This window comes from Lissotriton vulgaris, chromosome 9 (genome assembly GCF_964263255.1).
Source record: "Lissotriton vulgaris chromosome 9, aLisVul1.2, whole genome shotgun sequence".
In the NCBI taxonomy this organism is placed as follows: Eukaryota; Metazoa; Chordata; class Amphibia; order Caudata; family Salamandridae; genus Lissotriton; species Lissotriton vulgaris.
Genome location: NC_141697.1, coordinates 242343079 through 242369421, shown reverse-complemented (window position 1 = coordinate 242369421; position 26343 = coordinate 242343079). Strand labels below are relative to the sequence as shown.

Below are 26343 nucleotides of genomic sequence, written 5' to 3'. Positions count from 1 at the left end.
ACATTTTATATTGAGAAAAATTCTACTGTGATTCTCCATAATGCAAGATGCAAGGCCTGCAAGAGTGTGACCATGTGGAATTCCTGCAAAACGAGAAAATGAGGCTTTCCATTCCATGATCATACAGAATCCCCCTTGGTGTGTCCCAAACACACAATCTCAAAAAGAAAAAAAAACCTCAGAATGTGTTCCAGTGCTGGAAAAAAGCACCCCTTTCTACGGCACCCACTTGCAAACAAGTTTGCCATAGCTAGCAGACACACTCACCTTGTACTGAGATAGTGGAGGTTGATAAGGACAAAAGTTAGAGTACTGCAATTTCAATCCCCTCGTTCAAAGTAGTCTTTTAACAATTGAAAGTGCTGAAAGCATTGAGTCAGTGTGCTCTCAAACATACACAGGGGCTTTTCATTCTTGTAAGCTGTGCCTCCCAAAGGAGAAAGCAGCTACCTGGTTGACTCTTAGGATACATCTTCCCTGGTGTGCTGGAATAGATGTTCACTGTTTTCATATTGAATAGCTCACTTAAGCCTAGCTTGCTTTAGTCCTTCACAAGTAAAAATAAATAACTAGGCATGCCACAACTTTGGATTATTTTATGAACTTATCTAAATGCTCAACACAACTTGGTGGATGTTATTAATTCCCGTATTCTTCGATTAAATCGTAACATTAACTTTTACCGCCATCCTTAAAAATCAATGTTTAGATTAAAATCAGCCAAAGAAAGATTTTAAAAGAACATTTTTCCAATCCTGCATCCTTATTGATATTCATCCATGCCTCGCTTTAGAATCCCATAGTCCCACCTTCGAATACAAAACAAAAAAAAAACGTTTCCTTCTAAGTATACCGCCAGAAGAAAGGTAAAAACTTTAAATAAACAAGCTGAGCAAGGAAGTCTCTCTGGGGAAACTTTGAGTCTGAACAGAAGCATGAAATGTAACTAGGAAATGATGTTCCTTTATATTGTTATGAACCCTCTATATTTAAAACCTGTAAAGATTAACTGTGGTGTTTTGAGACAACAAAAAACTGAAATATTTACTGGTTAAAAGATTAATTAACTTACTTTGTGTTGTTCACTTCAGTTTTCAGGAGGTTAAACTTCCCACCCCATTTCATCAAATACTCTATCTCCTCTCCAAGGAGACGGCAGCGATTCACCACCAGTGAGATGTCAAAGAGAAACTATGGGAAAGAAGAACAGAGTACAAACATTTGTCAAACAAGTGGTAAAACAAGCATTTACAATGCAATGGTCTCAGCATTATTAAAGGTAGAGCTATTGGCATTGCTCATGACATTTTCTTTTTTTTTTTTTAAACATAAATAAATGGTATTGTCATTTACAATGGCAATAGGTGAGCATTAGAGAGTAGTAGAGAGGACACATTCATTTTGTGCTTGATTCCATTCTGGGAAGGACATGGCTTTTGTAGTTCGGACTGGACTGTTCCCATGGGGCACAGGGTCAGAGCTGATTTGCATATCGCCATTGTCTAACAGAGGGTGGTGTGGAGTGCAAATAAACGATGGATTTGGGCCCAGATCTTTTGACTGGGGTGAGTGTGTGACATGGATCCACATTCGGTCCATCACCTGTTTTGTTTGCAATTACCGCCATAAGTGCGCTGGGGATGCTCAGACGTGGGTCCCAGGCACTCCACACCACTGGAGTCAAGCTAGCCGGGCTGATGAGAGGTGTTACCTCGAAACCGGTCCGGTCCTCGGATGCTTGATTCCATTCTGGGAAGGCCATGGCTTTTGTAGTTCGGACTGGACTGTTCCCATGGGGCACAGGGTCAGAGCTGATTTGCGTATCGCCATTGTCTAACCCAGGGTGGTGTGGAGTGCAAAAAAACGATGGATTTGGGCCCAGATCTTTTGACTGGGGTGAGTGTGTGACATTGATCCACATTCGGTCCATCACCTGTTTTGTTTGCAATTACCGCCATAAGTGCGCTGGGGATGCTCAGACGTGGGTCCCAGGCACTCCACACCACTGGAGTCAAGCTAGCCGGGCTGATGAGAGGTGTTACCTCGAAACCGGTCCGGTCCTCGGATGCTTGATTCCATTCTGGGAAGGACATGGCTTTTGTAGTTCGGACTGGACTGTTCCCATGGGGCACAGGGTCAGAGCTGATTTGCATATCGCCATTGTCTAACCCAGGGTGGTGTGGAGTGCAAAAAAACGATGGATTTGGGCCCAGATCTTTTGACTGGGGTGAGTGTGTGACATTGATCAACATTCGGTCCATCACCTGTTTTGTTTACATTCATTTTGTTAGGCACGGGGAGGGGGTCAGGAGCTCACGCACAAGCCACGAGAGGGGGAAGGGGGTCAGGAGCTCACGCACAAACCACGAGGGGGTCAGGAGCTCACGCACAAGCCACAAGGGGGAGGGTGAGGAGCTTACGCAAGAGCTCACGCACAAGCCACGAGAAATTGGTAATTGAAATTTTTAGACAAAATATTCAGATTGCAATTGATGCTGGTAACGCTGTTTTAGAAGCAGCTAATCTGCGATTACAGCCGTTTAAAGTAATTCATAGATAGTATTATACGCCAATGAGATTACATTGTGAGACATTCAGGTTTATTCCAAATGTCCCCCAATGCTAAATTGAGCAAGTGGATTACATTTGCACATTTCTGAACTATAATAAATTAACTTGTTTCCGGGCGGAGGTAACCAAAGCAGTTTGGACAGGAGTACAATTTGGTTATCTAGGCTCAGAATATTGTCCTTGGAACAGGTGCATAATCCTGTGGCACTGTTTTCTTTTACAGCAATCTGTACGGCTAGGGTATGTATTGCCCAGGAGTGTATCAGCACTATTCTACCGAACATTGATAAGTGGTGGGGTCAGCTCTGGAATTATGAATTGGAAAGAGTAGCCCAGGTATTAAGTGGGGGAGAAGGAAGAACACCATTTGAAATATAACATGGGGACCAATGGCCTAACTTGGGAGCAGACACTACTTTATTCGTTTTTACCAAAATGCTTAAATGCATATTCTCTCTACACACATACCCAATACAAGCATAATAATATGCATACCGACATTCAAACCCATTGACACCCCAACTCATAAATCCAATACCCACATGCCTTTATATATACACATTAACAGGCTTACTAACATACATGCCAGCCAACAACGCACACAAACATATCTACTCACGGGCATCTCTAGTGAGGGGCCCAATGGGACCTGTTGCCCAGCTCTATTTGTCTTGCCTTCCTCCCCTGTGCCCCCTCCCACCATGGTTGGTAATTTTATCCAGGAGGCCACAGAAAAAAACAAGAAGACACTACTTTGCCACACACATTAATGTCTCCTACTACACTTAATTGAAAGCAGAGAAGTTCGTTTTAATTGTTTACATTTGAGGTTGCATGATTGTTTATAAATGTATTCCAATTGTAAATATGCACACACATAAAATGTGAGATTTAAAATGTATGCGTGTATGTGTGCATATCTCCTGTGTAGATGGCCACACCAGTTTTATCTGTGGCACAATATGTTACACGCCTTAAAATAAGCTTGAAGAGATGCTGAGTAACCCGCATGCATACACACTAATATGCATACCTACATTTATGCTAACACATTACAATGTGCAAATCTACAGTATAGTAACACGCATACTTACATACGCACATATATAAATCATACATACACCTACTCAGTCACTAACGTGCAAACCTACATCCTTGCTGAAGCACATATCCGCACACACCAAAGCGAGCACAGACCACACATATTAATACATACTAACACACAGAAACCCATACACTCACGCATAGTCACAGAAACACACACTCATCCTTATTCACACATGCACACCAGCATCAATACATATACACATACACCAACACACGTACCAACATTTACACTCATACAAACACATCCCGATACATTGGCGCACACATACCCCAGCCACATACACACTCATACACACATGCCTCCTTAGTGGCACACACATACCCATTGCAACACCTGACACAAACATATACGGAGTGAAACACACGGTCACACTCACATGGCCACGCACGTGTCTCACATACATAATGGTAGTAAGGCAGGGAGGTGTTAAGAAGAACCAGGCCCGGTGACCATTCCATAGACATACCCAAGGCTGAGGGGGCGGGCTATTCTCTCAAGGCGTTTTCTGTCCCTTGATCCTGGCATGTCCCTCGGGATGACGCGAGGGGGGGAAGGGGTTTGGGTGGGGGGGGGTGGGGGGAAGAGACAGGGGTTGAAGGGACGGGTTTGGGTGGAAGGGGGGACAGGGGTTTGGAGGGCGGGGTGCTGTAATGCTGTTCTTGAGAGCCAGGACATAGGTGCTTGAGGTAAGCACCAAGCCCGCATGAGACTATCATCAAGGGGCCGGAGGCTTGGCGAGCGGCATATGCAGTGAGGAGGGAGGAAGGAAGGAACGAGCAGGTGTGGAGCTGTGAGAACTCGGCTGAACGGGGCAGTGAAATAACTACAAAGGCGGTGCTGAGGGGTACAGCCTGAGCGCTGGAGAGTGAGCCTTGATATCAGACTGAGGGTGGACCGCGTAGGAGTTTGGCCCTGTGCTGCTATGGGCCTGTGCTTGATGTGTCTGTATAACCTTCCCTCCCACCTGTGGATGCCGGCGTAGACTGGAGAGGAGAAGCGAGGATAGACTGAATGCCACACATAGGCTGGGGCCAGGAGGACGGAGTTTGCCCCAATTTGCTAAGTGCTTTGCCGTATCACCTGAGCGGCTGTTGGAAAGTGGAGACTGGGAGCAGAGCTGCTCAGGACAGGAGGGGTGTCCCCTGGCATAGGTGAGAAAGAGCTGTGGTGAGAGTAAAATGGTGGGCGACCCCCCTCCCCTTCATTCTGGCCCTCTTGCAATGGGGAACGATAAGGCTACCAAGGGACTCTAGAGGAACACAATCATGCAATGTACTATGCTGCAGGGCCCTGCCATAGAGCTGCCAGTATACTAGGGGCAAGGGTACCGGCCCGAGAGGAGGAGCAGACACTTCGAGGTGAAAATAGACTTAATGTCCATAGATGCAGGCCTTCTACGGGCAGACAACCGCAAGGTGGCGGACAGAATCACCACTGCTGAACATTATTATAGACCTGCAGACAGCAGTAACAGCACTTCAGGTGTAGGTGTCCCATATAGTGGATATAACTGCCTAGTTGGAGAATAGAGTGGAGGATGCAGAGGGCCTGCCCCAGAGGAACAACCTCAGAATTCTTGTATTACGGAACATGTGGAAGGTGCCTCCACTGAGTATCCTTGAGGACGGGCTAAAGACAAAGTTGAGCTTAATGGACCTATCACCCATGTTTGCAATTGAGAGGGCCTACAGGGCACTGGTGACGAGCCAGGCGTCAGGGTCGTCCCATGAGCAAAAAAATTGCCAGATTCTGTAACTTTCAGGATCGTGACAAAATCCTGAGGCCTGCCCGTTAGGAGGTCACAAAAGTGCCATCTTTCCTGACTATACACGTCAAGTACAAACCCAGAGAAAATCCTTCATGGAAGTTAAACAAAAACTTAAATCGATGAACCTCTCCTATGCGGACTTATTCTGCTAGGCTTAGAGAGATTGCTAATGGCATTGCTATTTTTTTTTTGAGAAACCAGAGGTGTAGGCCTGGTTGGAGCTATGGGATCGGGCTCCTGGGATTGAGCAGGGGAACCCAGGGCAGATTGTGGCAGCAGGCTGCGATTTGACAGAGGTGGTAGTGCTCCAGGAATGGAGACACTGGTGGACCAACATCAAGGGTACTGATACAACCGGATGGTACGATGTGCAGAGAACAGCAGGGCAGTGTCTAGGGGGAGCCGAACATAGAGGATGACAGTGCATTAGATGGGCTGAGTATGAAGACTAAGGGTGAATGAGGATGAACAGTGGTATTTTCTTAGGTAGTTAGTACAAAGATGTTTGCAAGGCCTGGTTTTGGCCTAATTTGTACATTGGTTCTGGGGAGAGGTGAGCCTGAATGGGTCTCCTGACTGATCATGGGTAAGCTCAATGTTTTATTTAGTGTTTACCCAAGGAGTGGTGAGAATAGGCAGGAACGTGGATGTGACAGTTCTATACTAATATGTTTCACTGATCTTGAGTTGATGGCAACCCTATGGGGCTGGAGGCAGGCCTGGCCAGCTATAGGTAGATAGGGGAAGGAGGGTTCATGTAGGGATCTGCCCCGGGGCACAAAGCTTGGTAACACATGGAGCCAAACTAATGAGGTAGTCACTTCAGGACTTGGAACATCAGGGGTAGGGGGGACACGTGAGGAGACAGTGTTGTCCTACCTGTTATCAAGCCTCCAAGAAATGTACTTAATAGATGAGGAGGATGGTAAACTAAGAAAGAAATGGAGGGACCAGTTACATCAGTCTACATGCTCAGCCTTTGCCCGTGCGGAGTCTATGTGGGTGGCTTATGGAGTGCCATTTAAGCAGCAGTACACTGAGGCGGATCCCTGTGGTAGATACATCCTGGTGCAGGGAATGCTAGATGGCAAGGAGCTCTGCATATTGAATGTATGTCCCCAATAGCAAAGAGAGACTTTAATTTCAAAATGCAGGAGTTGGTGACTGATAGTTTGCCCACCATGGTGCTGTGGGTTGGGGATTTAATTGTGTGCTGGACAGAGGCCTGTACGGTTGACCCCGGAAATACTTCACAAGGCTGGCTATGGTGAAGTCGCTAAGACAGGTGATGCAGAATGTAGGCTGTGTGGACCGCTGGTTTGAAACGTACCTGACGGCTAGAGAGTACTCTTGCCTAACACTTTCAGGATCAGACATGTAGGGTGTTGCTGTGGGAGAAAGTGATGGAATTTGGGGTACAACGGCCTGCAGAACACCAATGTGTGTGAAGCGCTGAAAGCTGTGATGCAGGGGGAATACATGAGCCAAATTTACAGCTGTCCAGGTAATAGGGGACACTGGAAGGGAAGTTATCAAACCTACAGAGACACAAGGAACTGATCCAGAGTTGGGCACCAAGCTTACGAATACCATGCGTGCACTTGGGGTGACGTGGGGTCGACTGGAGAGGTTCATATGTGAAGAATATTGCCAGAGGTTGCACAGAAAGGGCTACAAGCCAGGTATGTTAGCCTAGCTATTAAAGAGAGGAGAATAGACTCCTGTAGGAAGCAGGCTTTTTATGTAGTATACCAAAACGACGTATACTATGTAGAAAGTCCAGACACCCCTTATTGAATTACAGGGATTAAATAATCCCCAATTTTCTCCGTTTTGGTAGTGTGGACGAGCAGTTTAGATTTATCAGAGGGCAGTGTTTATGCATCTGTTGAACACACACAGTCAATAAATAAGAGACACAGTCAAGAAGAAACTCGAGACCAATTTGGAAAAATAAGTATTTTTAGATTTATTTTAATCACTTTCCGTATTAGTAATTCTAGCAGTTAAGTAAAATGTTCCCTCACTGGCGTTTTTACTTGTTAATGCTTTCCTATGGAGAAAAAGGCATATACTGCATTCAGTTATTTGCAAACAGTGAAGTGCTAGGGGTCCAAGGTTCAAAGTACTACCACCAGTTCGAGTTTACCTGCCCTGGAGTGTACGGATGCAGAGGTGCTGGACAGGTTGGTAGCTTTGTGCGCTACGCCTAATGCAAAGACTATGGGCGCCCTAGAAATAGGCTGCAGAGGAGGACAGTCAGGGAGTTCTCAACGGGGGGCTTGGTTCGTGGGGTTCCTGGGAGCGGGTGAACACTTGATTGTCATGGACCCAGGCTGGGGGGCTTAGGTAGAGTGGATTTTGGTCGGCTGGAGCTTGTGCGTCAAAGTTACTCATGAGTTTCAGCCAGACCTGCAAAGGGAGAGTCAAACAGGAGAGCTGGGGTACTCTCTGTGCTGGTCTCTGCGATGCAGACATCCCTCATAAGCTGCTCCGTCCTGGCAGCGTTGGAATCCAGATTGTGCTCAAACAAGCTTTGGTTGCTTCAAGGGGTTGGTTACCCCGTGTACTGGTGCAGGGCGGCTCCGGTTGGTTCTGGCATCTTCTCACTAGGTAGGGAGATGGATCTGACATCCTGGAGCACGGTGACCTCTTCCTGGGAGGCTGCTGTGTTGGTGGACCCGGTGAGAAGGAGATCGGTGAACTGGATGTTGCGGTCGGTGTCTACAGGCTTCAAGGGAGATACAGACAGCTTGGTAAAGTACTGGAGGCCATCCAGGGCTTTTGCAGGACAAGTCGGGGTGTCACAATTGTCGGAACAGGTAGGCTCTTGCTCTTTTCTTCAATCAGAAGAATCCAAGTGTCAGGGGCCGCTTACATACTCAATTTAAGGGCGTTAAAGGGAGTGAAGGGTAGCAGCCAATGGGCTACTTACCCTTGGGGTCACTACACCCCCTATGGGACAACTCTCTGTAGGAAGTGGGTATAAACCGGTCCCAGAATTCCTATTTCCACCAAAATCAAAATGGTGGAACGCTTCTTTCATGGGGCACATCAGGATGGCCACCTTAGGGGTGTGAAAGGCCTGGTAGTGCCCCACGCCTCCTAGCATAGGTAATTTCCCACCTCTCCTGGTTCCATATGGGCCTCTGGGCAGGGGGTGGCATCTGCCAGACCTGAGGGAAGCCAGGATTGCATATCAAAGATGACAGGAGCCTTGAAGTCTCGGACCTTGGTATGCATATTCACTAGCCTTCCTGCTGGAGATGTGGACACCTTCCTCTGGAGCAGGCATGGTTTCTGACCTTGGAGAGCAGGCATTGTTTCTGGCTTAGGGAAGCGTTGGCTCTCACCGTCAGGGGCTCAGGCACATGTCAGTGGTGGCAGGCTGGACAATACTAGTCAGAAAGGACACTAAGGGGCTGGTAGGTTTTCAGTGGGCACCTCTAAGGTGTCATCTGGGTGCATGTCATAATAAATCCAACACTGGCATCATTGTGAATTTATTAAGACAAGGTGTTTGATACCAAACACCATTATTTTCAGTGGAGCCATTATGTAGCTGGGGTACTTGTAATAACCAGTGCCCAGTATATATGCTTAAGATGGCTTCCCTGTCCACCTGCAATATCTAGCAATAGAACTAGACATCACAGGGGCATATCTGCTCATGCAGATATGTTCTCACAAGTGCTATAATGCACCCTGCCTTTGGGGTCTTAAGGCCTGCTGTAGGGGTGACTTGCATATAATACCTGCAGTTTGCTTTAGCATTGCGCACAGGCTGTGTGTCATGTAGTATTTTCAGAAGGGTTTGCACCCCTATACTTACCCTGCAATGGCAGTTTTGCATGTACGTTTTGTATGGGTCCCTTAGGATGGCATAATACATGCTGCAGCCCTTTGGGACCCATTTAGTACCCTTGTCCCCAGTAGCAGGCGTAACATTTACTAGGGACTTACACCGGTGCTAAAGTCCTGGCCAACTGGGTTACAATTAGACTTTTCGTTTTCAGAGGCAAGAACACTGGCACTGCAACTTAGCAGGCTTCAGTGTACTCTCATAGTCGAAACACCAGCATTTAGCAGTTCAAAAGGGGAAAGAAGTGAGGGGACATCTACAAAGTCCAGCTTCATTCAACTCCCCATTATGGCTCTGAGAAGGCCGGATGGAACACTGGCATCAATGCAGGAAGAGATTAATGGGGCTCTTCAGACACATAGGGAGGGGCTATATAGAGAGTAACAGCACCTGAGGGTGGATGCAGTGATTGCCTATTGGCACAGGTGGACCTTAACGTGGCTTCGCCAACCCATCATGAGGGGTCAGATGTGGAGCTCACTTTAGAAGAGTTGAGAGGGGCACTGGGGAAGATGGTAGAGGGGGAGTTGCCGGGTAGAGAGAGCTTCACAGTGGAGTTCTACCGGGTCTTTGCAGCGCAACTGACGGAATTCTTGTTGAAGGTCTATAGGGAGGCAAGGTGGAGAGGCGGAGCTACCTCCTACACTCAGAGAGGGAGTGGATTGCAGAATACCAAAGCCACATGATGATTTCATCGGTCCAGTAGCTTATAGGACCCTTATTATGTTAAACGCAAACACAAAGGTGCAATGCAATATGCTTGTGGAAAGGCTGCGTGAAGTGGTGGGGACACTGGTGCACAAGGATCAGTGTGGATTCATTCCAGGCCGGAGTACAGCCATCAACTTGTGCAGGCTGGCCCATGTGCTGCATACTGTTGAGTATAGCCACGAGGACTTTGTGCTGCATAGTGCACCTTGGGCCCAGATCCGCAGCGGTAGGGTGGTGTCAGAGTATTGGTTGGTAAAGTGGGGTACATATCAGGGGTTTCCCCTCGCCCCACTACTATTTGCATTGGCCATGGAAACGTTGGCGGTGAAGCTCCGCAGTGACCTGCAAGATTGTGGTGTACAGAATGGTGACGGCATGTATTTAATATCACTCTATGGGGATGATGTACAGTTTTATTTGAGGAGACCAAGGGAGTTGGTGCCACTGTTAGATGAATTCGGAGCTGTGGCTGGTTTCAAGGTCAACAGATGTAAAACAATAATTTTTCCGCTGGGGACTCTGTGCGACAGGCCAGGCCCTGAATTGCCCGAACTGGTGTTAAAATGGGAGACAGAGGCCTTCTGGTATCTGGGGATTATGGTGACGCATAGTGGGGAGGGTCAGCGGCGACAACACGGACAAGATGATGGAGGGTCCGACGAGATTGGTCACTTTCTGGAACACATTACTGCTATCTGTGGAAGGTCTGATCGTGGTTGTGAAGATGGTTTTTATCCCCAGGTGCCTGTATATTATGCAGAACTTACTCCATTTGATTGCCTGCAGCACATTGGATGGATGGATGGATGGGTTTTTATATAGCGCAATATCCCCGCCAGGTCTCAAAGCGCTTTGCATTGGGAACCCGTCCTGGTTTTTCCCTGTGAGATAGCCCCTACTGGGTATCCCCAAGGTGAAAGCCAGGCATCCCGCCGCGGGGGGCCGTAGTGGAGATTAAGGAAGCTATTGCCCAGAGTTGCAGAGTATGAACCTGTGATTCGAGTAGGCACCAAAGCGAGAATTACAGAGTCCGTGGACATTTTGGGCTCAAGACCCTGCTGCGTCGGGAATTGAACCCTGGTCCCGGGTCTGATCTCAGCATCCGGGTCCTCGTGCGGGTAGGAAGAGGAGCAGGGTGGCTCTGGCAACACATAAATTAGACCAGGTCTTTGGCCTGTCTGACATCAAGTTGTATTATTACTCATCTGAGCTACAGCCCACAGCGTGGTGGGTGATGGAGGATGATAACTGTGAGAGTAAACTCCGGAGGGAAACTTGTTGGTTCATGCACTAGTTGGAATTGTTGATGAGGAGGGAGAGAGCATCAGGGCACATCACATATTTGGTGCAGCAAGTGGCAGTTATTTGGGAAAGAGAGATGAGGAGGGTCCTGAATAGACTGCTGTTTGCAAGTGAATTGAGTATATGGTGGTTGTTGTCCTTTAAATGTATTCACTAGACCATGTCTATAGCTCGCTGGCGGGACATAGGCTGTAAGACATGGGGGAGGGTGGGGGGAGAATTGATCTGGAGCAGTCGTTTGTCAAGTTTGAGGATGCATGCGCCGGGTGCTCGATGGAGGCAGGACAATTTCTACAATATGCTCAAATTGCCAGCACAGCCCAGGAGATCTGGACATCATTTCCAGTAGCCCTCCCAACAGTCAGAAACGCTGCAAATGTTGCTGCTACTGGGTAATGCATGGGGGGTTGGGGTCTGTGTTTTATAGAGCGCTCAGGAGGGACATGGCGAAGGGGAGCTTTTCAGCTACAAAGGACTGGGTAGATGAATTGACAAAACCGATCACAGCAAAAGGGGCAGAAATGTGTGCACTTACTAGGTGGGTGGCATGCAATGCCAGGTTTAAATTGTTTCACTTCAATTATTTGCGCCGCACCTACCTGAAACCAATTAAGTTGAGTACAATGAATATGGGTAGGTCGACAGAACACCTAAGATGCGGGCGGCGTGCACATTTTTTACAAATGGATTGCGGTGTTCCAGAGTGCATGTGTACTGGGCAAGGGTGACTGGCATTGTGAAAGAGAAGGCTCCTGAACAGTGTCTTCTGGGTATGATTAAGAGCACCAGAAAGCTGTGGGGTAATTTTCCAGAAGTTTTGAGGGCGACACTCAGGGTTCGTACACGAGGGGGCAGGCTTTGGTGGTGAACACACAAAACATGCACCTGGAGGGGAAGTGGGTCTGAGTGGAAACTCAGGGGGCAGTTGCACAGGAGGAATAAAGTGGTTGGAGCAGTTGGGACGACAGGAATTCCTGAGGACTCCAAGAATGTGGACATGACTTGCATATATGTGCTTATTGTAGTGAAAAGGGCAAAGCAGGAGGTGATTAAGTGATGGTTGGTAGGCTTGAATTACTGCTGATCTTGCTGCTGCTGTCTCGATTTGTATCAGTGAAAACAAAAACATAAAAAAATAATGACAAGCAGTGCAAACAATCATTAGAACTATAGAGGGGCTAAGTGACATTGGTAACCAATTCACATTGTTTTATAAGAAACAAATCTCAACCAGAACACATGCCCTGAAGCACTCTTACGCTGCAGGGCCACCATACCTCAGGTTTCAAGCATGTGTACACAAAAAGAATGTGATAAGTATTCGGAGTGGTGAGCCCCAGTGGGGAGGAGGGACGGTTGCATGTGAAACTATGAAAGATGTCAATACTGGAGAACAATACTGTATACTAGGTAAGTAAATTGTTTCTTCTCCAGTACTGAATCATTCCTAGATTCACATGCTTAAATCAGATTAAGAAGTATAAAGCAAAAGAGGTGGTGGGAATGGCAAACCACTCGTGTAGAAAATTGATCATGCACTAAATGCCAATTATCAACATAAAACTAACATTCCCTTCTGCAATTATAAAACGAATTATAAAGCATGACTTGATATGTAATGAATAGCAATCCTTCACCTTACTGAAAAAGACAACGCAAGACTGCTTGCCCAATCGCGGCATCTCCTTTCCAAGATGGATCCAAACAAAGCTTGGTGAAGGTATGGCTATTAAACCATGTTGCTGATCTGCAAATGCCTGGCAAAGAAACTCCAGCATACCATTAACCTTCTTGCTTGGTGGCCTTCCTGCTTTGTCATACCAAAAGGCACTGCTTGCAGATACCCATCGAGCTATACTGCTCCGTGATAAAGTACAACCTTTTCTAGGCGGAGCAAATGCTTGGTCGGATTTTCCCAAAGTCTTTGATCTCTCTATATAAAATGTTAAACATTGTCAGAAGTCCAAAGAAAGCAGAGATCTTTCGGCTGTGGTTGAAGGGTTTCTGACGAATGTCATCAAAACAATTGGCTTGTTCTAGTGAAACGCAATTGGGGCTTTTGGAATTCATTTAGGATTCGTTCTTAATATCATTCGGTCATCTTTGAATTGCAAATAAGGTTCATTAACCTAAAAAGCTTGCATTTCACTGGTTCCTCTAGCTGAGATGAGGGCCAAGAGAAGGGCTATTTTCCACAATATGTATTTAATTTCTTCCATTTATCAGCTGTGATAGAACCGTATTCAATTGCCAGGTCACTAGAGGACTAATGGATGAAAGGCTCTGAAGAGACCTTTCATGAATCCCTTGATTAGTCTATTAGACCAGGGACTTTACCCCTTTGTTTACAAAATTTTGATACAACTGCCACATGAGCTACTACTGAATAATGCACTAGACCTGACCTTGCCAAATGGAGTGGGTAAGGTAGAATCCGTTGCGGAAGAGGTTTGCAAAAGGGAGTAGATTGTTATTTGCACACGAATAGCAACATCTTTTCCATTTTGGTTTATAGGATTTACTCATTGCATTCGCTATAGATTTCTCTAGAATTGCTTACATTTCTCTATTATATTCAATTATCCGAATTCATTGGCATGAGGGTCCAAGTTAATAAGTTGAGCGAGTGTATCTGTGGATATACTATCTGAAGTTAGTTCATGGAAATTAAGTTTACTGTTGGTTTGAGCTGAATACATGGACATTCTGATAGGAGAAGCTCTGTGAACCAATATTGCCTTGGCCACGATGGAGCTTTCAAAATGAGGCGGGATTGTTCTGGTTTCATTTTAATTTAAACCTGGGAATTAGAGGAAAGGGGGAGTGGAGGGGGGGGGGAGGCTTAAGAGAACATTCCTATCCATTGAAAAAGAGATGAGTTTGTTTGCAAGCAGGTTTCCTCAGAGGAAATCTTTGGGACACATCTAGCATTTTTAATTCTGAAGAGTTGTAAAGAAGTCCAAATTTGGGGTTCCCCATAGTTTGAAAAGTTGGAGCAACTGTTGATGGTTTAGCTCCCATTTGTGGCACTGTCTCGCAGTTCTGCTCAGATAATAAGCCCATTTGTTCTCCAATCCAGGGATGTGCTCCACTTGTAAGGAAATCAACCATGCTCATATTTGTTTGGCTTGTGTAGACAAAAGTTACAACTTAATTCCTTCCTATTTAATTAGACAGAACATGGTCCGTTCGTACTAAGACAGTGGCGAATTCTAGGAAGAAAGGATTGTAGACCTAAGAAAACTGCCTTCAACTCTGGGAGGTTACCGCTAAACAAGACCATTCACCACTCAAAGTCTTGAAGATGAGTTTCCCAACCCTCCAGGGAAGCATCTGTTTTCTTTATGAAGTGGGGGTGCACTGGGATGAACAATAAGCCCATAGAGATATTTTCTAGTCCACCAGGTCATCGCTAGTCTCATTGTTGGAGCAATGCTGATTGTGTCCACGAATGTTCTCTGGGTCTGGACGGTCTCATTCAAAGTTGGCAATTGGAATTAAAGGAATGCAAGAAGACATCATTCCCAACATTGATTTTAACAACAGAACAGAAGTGAACTTTCTTTTTGATAGGAAGATATTACTGCAATTATGCGTTGAATTATTTTCATCGCTGGATAACTTTGTAAACCTTTGAATCCAGAATTGCTCCCAGGAAAACTGACTATATGGATGGGGTCACAGGTAACTTTTTTCTAGTTTAATTCTAGACCTAAAGTTTTGAATCACTAAAGACAGGCCAAAGTAGATCTTTATGTTGACTGCGATGTGGGTCATTTGATAAGCCAGTCGTCCAGGTATGGGAAATACCTGGTAACAATTCCTTCTCAAGAATGCTGCTACTGGGGCCAAGCATTCTGCGAAAACTCTGGGAGCTGAACGAAGCCCAAAGGGAAGCACTTTGAATTGGTAATGGCACCCTGCCACCTCGAACCTTAGGTACTTCTGGTTCTTTACAAGTATGTGAATGTGGAAGTACGCATCCAGGAAATTTAGTGACACCATGTAATCTCCCGAAATTAGAAGTTGTAAAATCTACTTAAGAGAAAGTGTTATGAAAGGCTATTTCTTTATGCATTTGCTAAACAGCCTCAGATCAATAAAATGTCTAATTTTCTTGGATTTTTTCTTGATGAGGAAGAAGTTGGAGTAAAAACCTCTATTGATGAATAGGTAAACGTCCTCTTTGCACCTTTGGTGTCAAGTAACCAGATTTCCTTTTTTGACAGAGCTAGATGTTGATGAGACCTCTTGCAAGCAGGCTGTGTGGGAGGCTTTTGAACATATTCTAGGCTGTGACTGTGCCGAACTACACCCAACACCCATTTGTCTGAAAATATGTTTTTCCAGTGTTTGTAAGAGCTGTAAAGATCGTTGACCAGATGCTGCCTTCGAGAGGCTGAGGTGACTAGTGCCTGCAAGCCCATGGACGTCTAGTGGTGCCGTAGCTGTTCTGTACTGTACTGTTGTTGTGAGGAGTATTATGTATGATAATCCTGAGAATTGGATTTATATCTATAGGCTTGGTAAGAGACTCGGAGCATAAACTGGCCTCTTCTCCCTGCCTCCCCAAAATAGCTGAAAATGAATTTGTTGCAATGTTCCCAAATAACCTGTCTTATCAGTGTCTGTTTTAAATAGATTAGAGGGTACCATCAACCTGTGTCAAAAAGGTTTTCACCATCAAAAGATATCTAATATTTTGACCTGCACTTCTGTGTGAAAGGCGTTGTCTTTTAGTCAACGTTGCCGGTGCAAGACTGGCTCACCTGCCATCTGTCAATGCAGTCAAGGAAAGTTGCATAGCTGTGTTTATTTCAGATTAAGCTCTCTCACCTTCCTGAAGGATTTCCTTAGCTTCCTTTCTTTTATCCTCTAGTAGAAATTAGGAGGGCTAACATGACTGACCACATCTACTTGTCCTATCTTCCAAAAATAGTGCATTAGATGCTATGCTAGATGTCACCGCCATTGCTGAATACCTCTTACTGTCATCCAGACGTTAGCCCTTCTTGTCCAGATGAGACGGGCACGAGGTGGAATGATTCCTAGACCACCTTTGGGCAGCTTGAATGACCAGCTTGAATGACCACAGAATGAGGACGTGGATTATCTATCAAACATGTAGGCTGATTTTCAGACACTTTATAGATCTATCTAGCTGCTGCGACACAGACTGGAGTCTTCCTGGTTAATCCTTCCTCCCAAATGTAATCTACAATGGCGATTGAGCTAACCGATTTTCCTAAAAAACCCACTCAGTTTGCTTCATAGGCAAAGGCAGGTCAAAATGTTCAGAAGCCCATTCCAAGAGCTCATGAAAGACTACCATGTCCTAAGGAGGAGAGTAAGCAGGTGGTGGTGTGGGTGATGCAGACATATTAATCTCCTTACCGGTACTCTGTGGATCCGTAGGAATTTCTCATTCTTTTGAATGTTAATCTACATCACTTTCATTGTAGTCTTCTTGAATAGTAATCGGGGCAACACTCTGCTTTTCTTCTGTGTCTGTAAGTCCCATTAACTTTTAGGAAGCAATGCAGACCCGAGAATATCAGAGCGCCCCAGAGCATGTTATTGGAGAGCACTTGACTCAGGGAACCTTTTGTAGTAATTTTACATGTGCTTCAGGTCCGTTACTTGGGGAAATGGACACAGAAATTGTATCTCATGAGAGCTATGTTGTTCCTCATGAGGCTCATCATATGGGTAATATTCTTGGAAAGAATCATAATGATGTGAGGCGTATTGTTGTCTTGAAAAGAGAAAGCCCCCTCAATATAGTTTGAACTGTCTTTTCCAGTTTGTTGTCATCAGTATCTTGTTATTTTACGTTAAGATGTGTAGGTCTATAAGACGGCCCAAATGGTTCCTCATCACCAGGTTCTGCAATCTCTAGAAGGACAGGAGGCAGAGGTGACACCTTACTCGCAGATGTCGGATCCGGGAGTAAAATCACTGGAATCCTCTCTGTAGTATTTAGTATGGTCTTCTGCTGTGCCTTTGTTAGGCTCGCTGAGACGAAGAAAGTTGGCTTCTTCGGAACTACCTGCGAGTGTGATGTTGGCTGTAAAAGATCCTGACAATGGCTTCAGCAACTAAATATTCGTCTGCTGTATTGGCGAAGAGGAAGATGTTGTCGACGCCGTAGTTGAAATCATCATCGACTATTTCCCCGTCGACAACATGACGGTCGACAGAGGATCCATCGACTAATTAATTTTTCATGAGGGCGACTCCTTAACCCTTTCGATGCGGATGACGAGCTCAGCTCGTCATCACCCACGGGTGTCATGTGCTGATGACGAGCTGAGCTCGTCATGGAAACAGCAAAATGGTAATTCCCAGCACAGGAGGGGGAAAACGCCTAGCAGCCAAGGTGTTAAAAGGAGTTTCAGGCACTGACATAGATGTGAAAGAGCTTTTATGAGAGGAAGGTGAACCAGAAAATCCCTTACTCACAGAATTTTCTGTCACAGAGTATTTGATGCAAGACCTTATTTTCTTTGAATCTTTTTCATAAGAGTTTGTGCCAACATTTTACGCTTAATTCCTGGTGAAGAGTGGCTCTCACCCTTATCTTCAAGAGTAGGGTCCAAATGAATCTTTTTCTTGTGAAGCCATAGAAGTAGACTAGCTTAATGGTCCTTTAGAGTATGGCAGAAAAAGTTCAGCAATGCTAAAAGTCCTTTGGCTTATGTGGAGGATGTAAGCAATAAAAGGCACTCTTTATGTAGGTCCTCCGAGAATAATCTTGGATTTCCACAAGACTTACAAGGCTTGAAAAGTCTCTTTTAAGATCCCTTTGACATTATGGTAGCAAGGAAAACACAGCAGGTGGTACCTCAGAGTTGCTTGAAGGGTCAAAGATCCCTTCTGAGAGAAAAACAGGGTCAAAAGTTGACTGAAATAGTGAAAAATGAAGAAAGCTCAGAGAAACTCCCACAGACATTACGTGTGGTTGGAAATTTGAGGTATGGTGGCCCTGCCAGCGAACAATGTTTCAGGGTCTGTGTTCTGATTGGCAGAAATTGTTATTACTGTGTGATTCCCACCATAACAGGAAAGATTCAAGCAAGCAAATCTATGAAAGATTCAACACTGGAGAATATTTAGTAAATAAGAACATACCCATCGTTTAAGAGACCATTTGTCAAAGAATGAGCGGAAAAATATATTTGCGCACTGCAATGATAATTATCTCTAAAATTGCTATTCACTCCTTTACAGAGATGGGATTCTTGAAGATTATGAAAATTTGTGAATTACCCTCCTGTCAAAAAGAAACCCACCTTAAACGTCTGATATAGCAAGTCCGACTGATCACAAAGATCCTGTAAATGGTAGTTACTACCCAGCTTGTGTCATCGGAATACCATAAACCTGCTGCAGGACATCCAATTTGGCTACAGTCTGAGATAAGGGATTAAAACCGCGCTGTTGGATGTGAGGTAATTATTGAAGGACCAGGGTAAAGCAGTTCCAGTGTGTTACTAGATTTGTCTGCAGCCTTTGATAAGGTAGATCATGTCTGTCCATGTGTGCAGCAGTTTTGTGGGAGCAACAGAGCTAAGCTGGCTTGTTCCTTTCCGGAGTAGGAGACATCCCAAAGTTAGGTTTGAAAGCATGAATTCTGTGAAAATATATTAAAATTCCACAACAGGGCAGAATGGGCATTTGGTTCTTTCATCTTAGCGCAAAATGCACCCTTGCATCCAATAATGGATGCGAGGATGCATTTGGTGCTAAAAGAAGTAGCGCAGCTAAGTACCCCTTGGTGCTTTTACATACTTTGCAGTGATTACTGCAGAGTATGTAAGGGTGTCACCACAGAGTGGTATGCAGTGGTTTTTAGGTCGAGCATTCGAGACCTCTTGTATACTTTAGTATACCTCCTGCTTACTTGAATGTGGACACGAGTCGGACGCGCGCTTTTTCAGTGTCAGATTTGTCCTTGTGAGCGTGCTTTTGCTGTTGGCTGTTTGCTGTGAATGTCGGAATCTGATGCGCGCCTTGGGATTGGGTCGCGCGCGTCAGAATCCGACTCTGCCATGCTCTGTAGTTTTCAGTTTCGTTTTGACCATCTGCACGACGCGACGCGACCGGGCACATAGTTAGTACCCAGCACTTTCCTTCAGTTGCTGGCGAGGATGCAGTTCCGTGAGACTTGCCGATACTCTCTGAGAATATTGTGATTCTCTTCGCCGAAAACAGCAGGCCACACTCTGTTCCTGGAAGTTTCTTTGGGAAAACGGAGGTGCGCAGTGCCGTGAGGCTCCCTTCTAGACCTCATTCGGGACAATGCACTCCGGTAAGCGTTCCACAGGCCACAGCCGCTTTTTCAGTACGGCGGGCTGTGCCTAATAATGCTGGCGGTGCAAACAGGTGGTCGGGGCATGGCCTTTGTCCTGGGGGCTGCTCCAGGAGGCGTCGGGCTTGCTTTTCCCCGCTGAAGGGAGAGAGGGGCACGCAGTGTCTTATTTAGCTCCTTCAGGACACTGCTGGCAGGACGCTCCTCGCAGGGCACCGAGAGAAGGTGCATAAGTGACGGGGTTTGCAGTTAGCAATTTTTCGGCAGCGTGTGGGGTGTCACGGGTAGGTTGCTGCGGGGGCATGTGCAGAGGGACAGCCGCAGGGCCTTACCGCTGGACGTTAAAATCTTTGTCCGGTTGTCTTCTGCCCCGACTCCCCCTAATCGTGCTGGCAGCAGATGTGATACAGGGTGACTCTGGCTCGCAGATAGCAGCAGGGCGGCTTGTCGACCTTGAAGTTCCCGGGGCTGCTGCTTTGCATGCGTACCGCACAGGCCTTCCTAGCGCTGCGGGCTGTACTCTGCTTTTCCGGCGCTAGATGCATAGGTGCAGAAGTGTGTTCCACATATGCCACTGCAGTAAAGATAATGTTAGCTACGAGCCTAATTTGCACTTTATTATCCCGTCGCTGTCTCCTTTCCCAACACTTCCAGAAACTATTCAAACTTATCATACTCGCCCAGACTGCTTGGCTCCCTTCTTTTTCTGATAAAAAAAAGCGTGAATACATTACAATTAGCTTTAAGACAATTTTACCCTTTCTGATAATCTAAAACATGTTTCGACAAAATGGAGTTGCTTTGTTTTTTTTTGCTTGCTTTAGTGCATTTAATAAATGTATTTATTTATTTTAAAAATATGTTTACAATTTGCTGTTATGGAAATTGAAGTAGAGGATGTGGCATAATAGCCAAAGCCGCTGACTTTAGAGCTGGGGAACAAAGTCCGCATTTCGGGGTCAGCTCAACATCTTGTTTTTTAAATGGCTACTGCATCATGACGTACACGTCATCACACTGGTGTCACTTGACAGATACATGCACATGCGAGATGGGCATGTGCTTATTTTCTTTGTTTTTTGGGCGTTTTTTGGAAATGCCTCTCGCCATTGGAAAACAAGCACTTTTTTTATTTTTGCTCATTCACAACAACATAGGCGAAACAATTGACATAGCCAGAGATCGAGTTGTGCCTTTGGCTAAACCTATTGCACTTGCCAATTATTCATATTACTGCTGCCAAGAAGGACCACATGAAGTGTGATAAGTTCAGCCAGTTCAGCCCTTTTTTATACAACAGCTCTTTGCATGCTGAGATTTATTAACCTATACTTAAGCTGTTAACAGTGAAACTACAAGTCCCAGCATGCAGTGTGCTTTTGGCTGTAAAGCTAGACCTGTCTGAGACCTCATATGTGATATTGGGCAACATTGAAGCTGTGTTGACCTCAGAATCAAGGTGACGCATACAGTGTTAGTAAGCAGATTACCACATATGAACACGAATTTTGCTTTATTGCCAAATTTAAGCACCCACAACTTCATCTTTGACTCTTCAATCTGGGTCACCCTCACACCCCCTCATCCTCACCCTCACACCCCCTCATCCTCACCCTCACATCCCCTCACCCACCCTCACATCCCCTCACCCCCACACACCCTCACACCCCCTCAACCTCACACCACCCCCTCACCCTTACATACCCTCATCTCTCACCTCACACACACTCTCACCCCCTCACACCCCCTCACCCTCACTTACCCTCTCACCCTCACTTACCCTCTCACCCTCACTTACCCTCACACACCCCCTCACCCTCACACACCCCCTCACCCTCACACCCCCCCTCACCCTCACACACACCCTCACACACCCCCTCACCCTCACACCCCCCCTCACCCTCACACACCCCCTCATCCTCACCTTCACACCCTCTCAGCCTCACACCCCCTCACACACCCTCACCTCCCTCACTCATCCACACAACCCACACCCCCTCACCCTCACACCCCCTCACCCACCCTTTCACCCTCTCACATACCTCTACCACTCTACCGCCCACACTCTACCAATCCATCGCCCTCCCTCGCTCTATCTATCAATCCATCGCCCTCCCTCGCTCTATCTATCAATCCATCGCCCTCCCTCGCTCCATCGCCCTCCCTCGCTCCATCGCCCTCCCTCCCTCCATCGCCCTCCCTCCCTCCATCGCCCTCCCTCCCTCCATCGCCCTCCCTCCATCGCCCTCCCTCCCTCCATCGCCCTCACTCCCTCCATCGCCCTCCCTCCCTCTATCGCCCTCACTCTATCGCCCTCACTCCCTCTATCACCCTCACTCCCTCTATCGCCCTCACTCCCTCTATCGCCCTCACTCCCTCTATCGCATCACTCAGGGGCACCACAGCATCACTCAGGGGCACCACAGCATCACTCAGGGGCACCACAGCATCACTCAGGGGCACCACAGCATCACTCAGGGGCACCACAGCATCACTCAGGGGCACCACAGCATCACTCAGGGGCACCACAGCATCACTCAGGGGCACCACAGCATCACTCAGGGGCACCACAGCATCACTCAGGGGCACCACAGCATCACTCAGGGGCACCACAGCATCACTCAGGGGCACCACAACATCAATATGCGCTACCACAGCATCACTGAACGCCACAGCATCACTCGTCGCCACCACAGTATCAATCTGTGCAACCATTCAACATCAACTGGTTCAAATATGTTCTCTCAATGTTTCAAGATTTATTACAAATGTCACAAAGATGTTAATATTTCACTTCTGTTCTTGGATTTTCGTCACAATAAAATACACTGAAAATAATCCTCACAAAAGTTATTTACAAAAGTTTAAGCTATTGCCATTATAAATTACAATAACTTTTATTTAAGTATTATGTATTTAAAAAAATTAAAAGCCATTGTTATTTGTAATATCAATACATCTAAGTCATGTAAATACAAAACATGTTGCATTACAAATGCTATAGGTGTCACATTTGCAAAAGATAAAAGTATTGGCATTGTAAATGGCAAAGCTATTAATTTCGCTATTTTCAAAACCAACACATAAATAAAAAAATTGTCATTTACAAGACCAATAGCTCAAACTTTCATAATGCGAGACCTATTGCATTGCAAATGCTTGTTAAACTTTAGAAACCAGTGCATGTCACTCTGCAGTGCATAAACTAGGCACCCTTAAATACTCTGCTTTAATCAGTGCAGAGTATGTAATGGTGCAGAGGGGTAAGCACTGGGGTGAATATATACCTCGGCAACCTTGCATACGCTGCAGTAATTACTGCAGAGTATGTAAAAGCACCAAGATGTATGTACTGCAGTGGTTTTGAATGATGGCCGCAGGAGGGAGCAGTCCCTCTTTGGTTAAAAACCACTGCAGAATAAACTTCAATCTGCAGTGATTCTTAAACATTGAGGGCCTGCTCTCTCTTCCAGCCTCCTTCAGAAACTTACAACTATACTGCAGATTAATTCTGCAGATGGAATTTATAAGTAATTCCGCGTTACAAGAGTAACGCAGAATTACCAAATATGTGGCTCCCTATGCTCCTCCATTGCGCCTGGTATTCTTTCAGGTTTATGGTTTACCTGTTTATATTGAAAATATTTGGATACACAGCATGCCATCAACACATGCACATGGATTTGTGGGGAGAACCTCCAACATACCCTTTCCAACCTGCAACCCACTTTCCTCTATTCCAGATCCTGATTCTTGGTGGTTTCGGGCTACAAAGCATATGGTTTGGCCTCCTCTGCTCCTCAAGAAAAAGGCAGCAAGAAGATGGACAAATTTGTCAAATTGTTTGCACCACTTCCTCCACAGCGTTGAAGGTCGTCAGTCTCACTGAACTACTCAGTTGTTGCAAGAAGGAGCTGTGGAACTCAAAGCTGATTCCTCTACAGAGTTTCTGAGGAGAATAGGGAATATTTCAAGAGCATCTTTCTAGAAAGAATAATGATATCTGATCAGGCCATAAGTGGAGCCAAGGGCAGGAAGAGACATTTATAAGGAGTATCTATGAGGCACAGCTCCCCGTTTAAGCTCATCTTTCTATCTTCTCATACACAAGACGATTCTGGCTATGCCTTTCTCAGGTTCTTTACTCTGGCTCACACACATATGAAGAGCTTCACAGAATGATAAAAGTCAGACTCAAAGTGCAGGTTTGGAAAAGAGGTCCCAATTGAAGGCTTACAGGAAAGGCCAGCTGTGTTCTTATATTTCCTTTTGGAAAAGACAGGAACAACTTTAGTAGCAAGAACAGCAATCAAAACAATATTTTAAAATGAAACTGAAAAAAAACATTCCATGACTGCTGGCAAAGCCACTCCTGTGAAGCAACGACTGCCTCACTCTGCCACCATCAAACTGCACCCTAACTGAGAGGGAATATTTGCAACTATTTTCCCTCATGACAGAAAGTAAACAACAACTAGTGCTGAGAAACTAAAATAGTACAACAGATTCAGTTCTTCAACTCCGTCCATACCACCGAAGATGTCCAGACATCCCCACACTACCTCAAGAACTAAAGATTCTACTGAGAAAGGGAGTGACAAAAAAAGCCCAGAAGTCTCAGAGAAATAGAGGGATTTATTCGTATTACTTTTTGGTCTAGAAAAGAATTCAAAACCTAGAATTTCACCCCATACTGGATCCCAACTTCACAAATAAAGGGGTGAAGAGGGAAAAATGTATAATGTTGACTCTCCATCAGATTTTACCCCCATCTTCTCGAATTTAATGTCATTGATAGACCTGGGGGATGCTTATTTTCACATCCTTATCTTCAAAACACATAGAAATGTTCTCTGCTTTAACTGTCTTACTCTCGCTATCAATTTTGAGTCGCTACTTTCGCCTGAAGTCTGCCCCAAGAGCTTTTTTTAAATGCAAGGCATAATGGTAATACTGAGAGCGAGGGTCTACCCATAATTAGATGGCTCACCGGTGAAAGCCAACTCTGCATCAAAACTTCAGCAGTGTAGGAGCTACATTCTCACTCTTCTGGCAACCTTGCTTTTCAGCTCAATCAAGTAAAATCGATCCTTCAACCTGGTCAGGCGATAAGATACCACAGAAGATACAATAGGCTAATTCCAGGCAATAGTATCTCCTTCAGAGAAAAGACTGTCATCCTTATGTATGAAGTTTTCTTCTCTGAATGTAACAGCAGCTCCCATCGGTCAGAAAAGTGTCATCTCTTTTAGGTAGTATAGATTCTGGATTGTTTTTTGTTCCCATGCTAGACTGTATTTGTGACCATTTCAATAATGACTGCAAGACCAGTGACAAGAGACTGGAATCAGACACTCACTTTGAACATCTTGACCATCCAGTCTCTCGTGTGTAGTTGTGCAGCAGAACAAATCAACTGAGGCGAGTTCCATTCCAGAAACTTCCAAACCCAATCAAGTAAAACAAATGGATCGCTTTAGGGCTGGGGAGTGCACTTGGAAACCTTTCAAATCAGGGCAAATAGGTTCCGGAAGAAAAACTCTCCCACATCAATGTGCTGCAGCTGAGAGCGGTCCATCTAGTTCTGAAGTAATTTTTTCCATCCGTATTAGCAAAAAAGGTGCTTATCCTAATGGATAGCACTACCACCATGCATTGTATCAACAAGTGGGGGAGGGAGCACCAAATTCAGATTGATGTCAAGGGAAGCACAGCGGATGTGGTAATGGGCATTATGGAGGAACATCTCTCTGATCTTCCAGGGCTGCAAAATAAATTCAGACATTTGCTGCCAGGGCTACAAAATAAAAATACATTTGCTAGAGCACCACAAATGGGAATGCCATAGCACCGTTCTAGAAAATATCTTATATGACCGGGGCATACTATAAAAAGTTTTGTTCATCAAGAGGAGAAAACGAGAAATGCCACGACTTAGCCCAGATCTAGGGGTAATACTCTTTTGATCGACTGGTCAAATTCATTCGCGTACACTTTTCGATCAATACCGATGCTTCCTAAAGTCATCATCAAGATGATGCAGTACAAAACAGAGAAGTTACTTGTCTTCTCTAGAGTTCAAGGCCAACAGGATCAAACGACTCAGACCCAGCCTTTTGAACTTGTTTTTCCAAGTAAACAGGTACAGAAGGCCAGGATCAAGAATAGGCCTTGGGCCTATTACTTTCCAGTCCCCAAGAAGGACAAAGAAATTACCTGTGCCCCTCATTTGGAAGCATAACTCCTATGGCTCCTTTTAACAATAAGTTTCTCTGCTCTCAGTGTGAGTCGACAAGAATGCTCTTCAGGGAGGGATGGACGGTGTTCAGGGAAGGGAGTGGTCAGGAGAGTTAGGGGAAGGGCCGAGGTAGTGGGGACAGGGGTGTCAGACAGGGAAACTAGGAAGAGAAGGACATCAGCTGAATGATTCAGCAGTCCAACAGGATCACCTCCCAAGTGGTGACAAAATAGTGGATCCTCAACCAGAAGATAGTGGCATGAGGGGGAAGTTAAAGGGATTTAGAGGCAGTGAGAACTGAATCTGCTGAGGCTGCCATCTTCTAGACTCCCCTCATTCCAAAAGTAGCAATACGTCTGCTGACGCATTTGAGCAGGATAAGACAGATGCCACTGCCAGGGCCTCATAACCAAGAATTTCTTACACTGTGGGTGGAACTGGCATGCGGGGAAAGTCGGGTCCGGGCTCAGGC

General features: G+C 45.6%; 1 protein-coding gene across 1 annotated transcript in view; it reads right to left on the bottom strand.

Annotated features, from left to right (window-relative positions):
* KNL1 (kinetochore scaffold 1) overlaps window positions 1–26343 on the bottom strand; it is a 617593-nt gene that overhangs the window by 72593 nt on the left and 518657 nt on the right. Inside the window, exon 24 of the mRNA XM_086937420.1 lies at window positions 1073–1191. Within this exon, the coding sequence (XP_086793546.1) occupies window positions 1073–1191 (119 nt within the window). The remainder of the gene's footprint in view (window positions 1–1072; window positions 1192–26343) is intronic.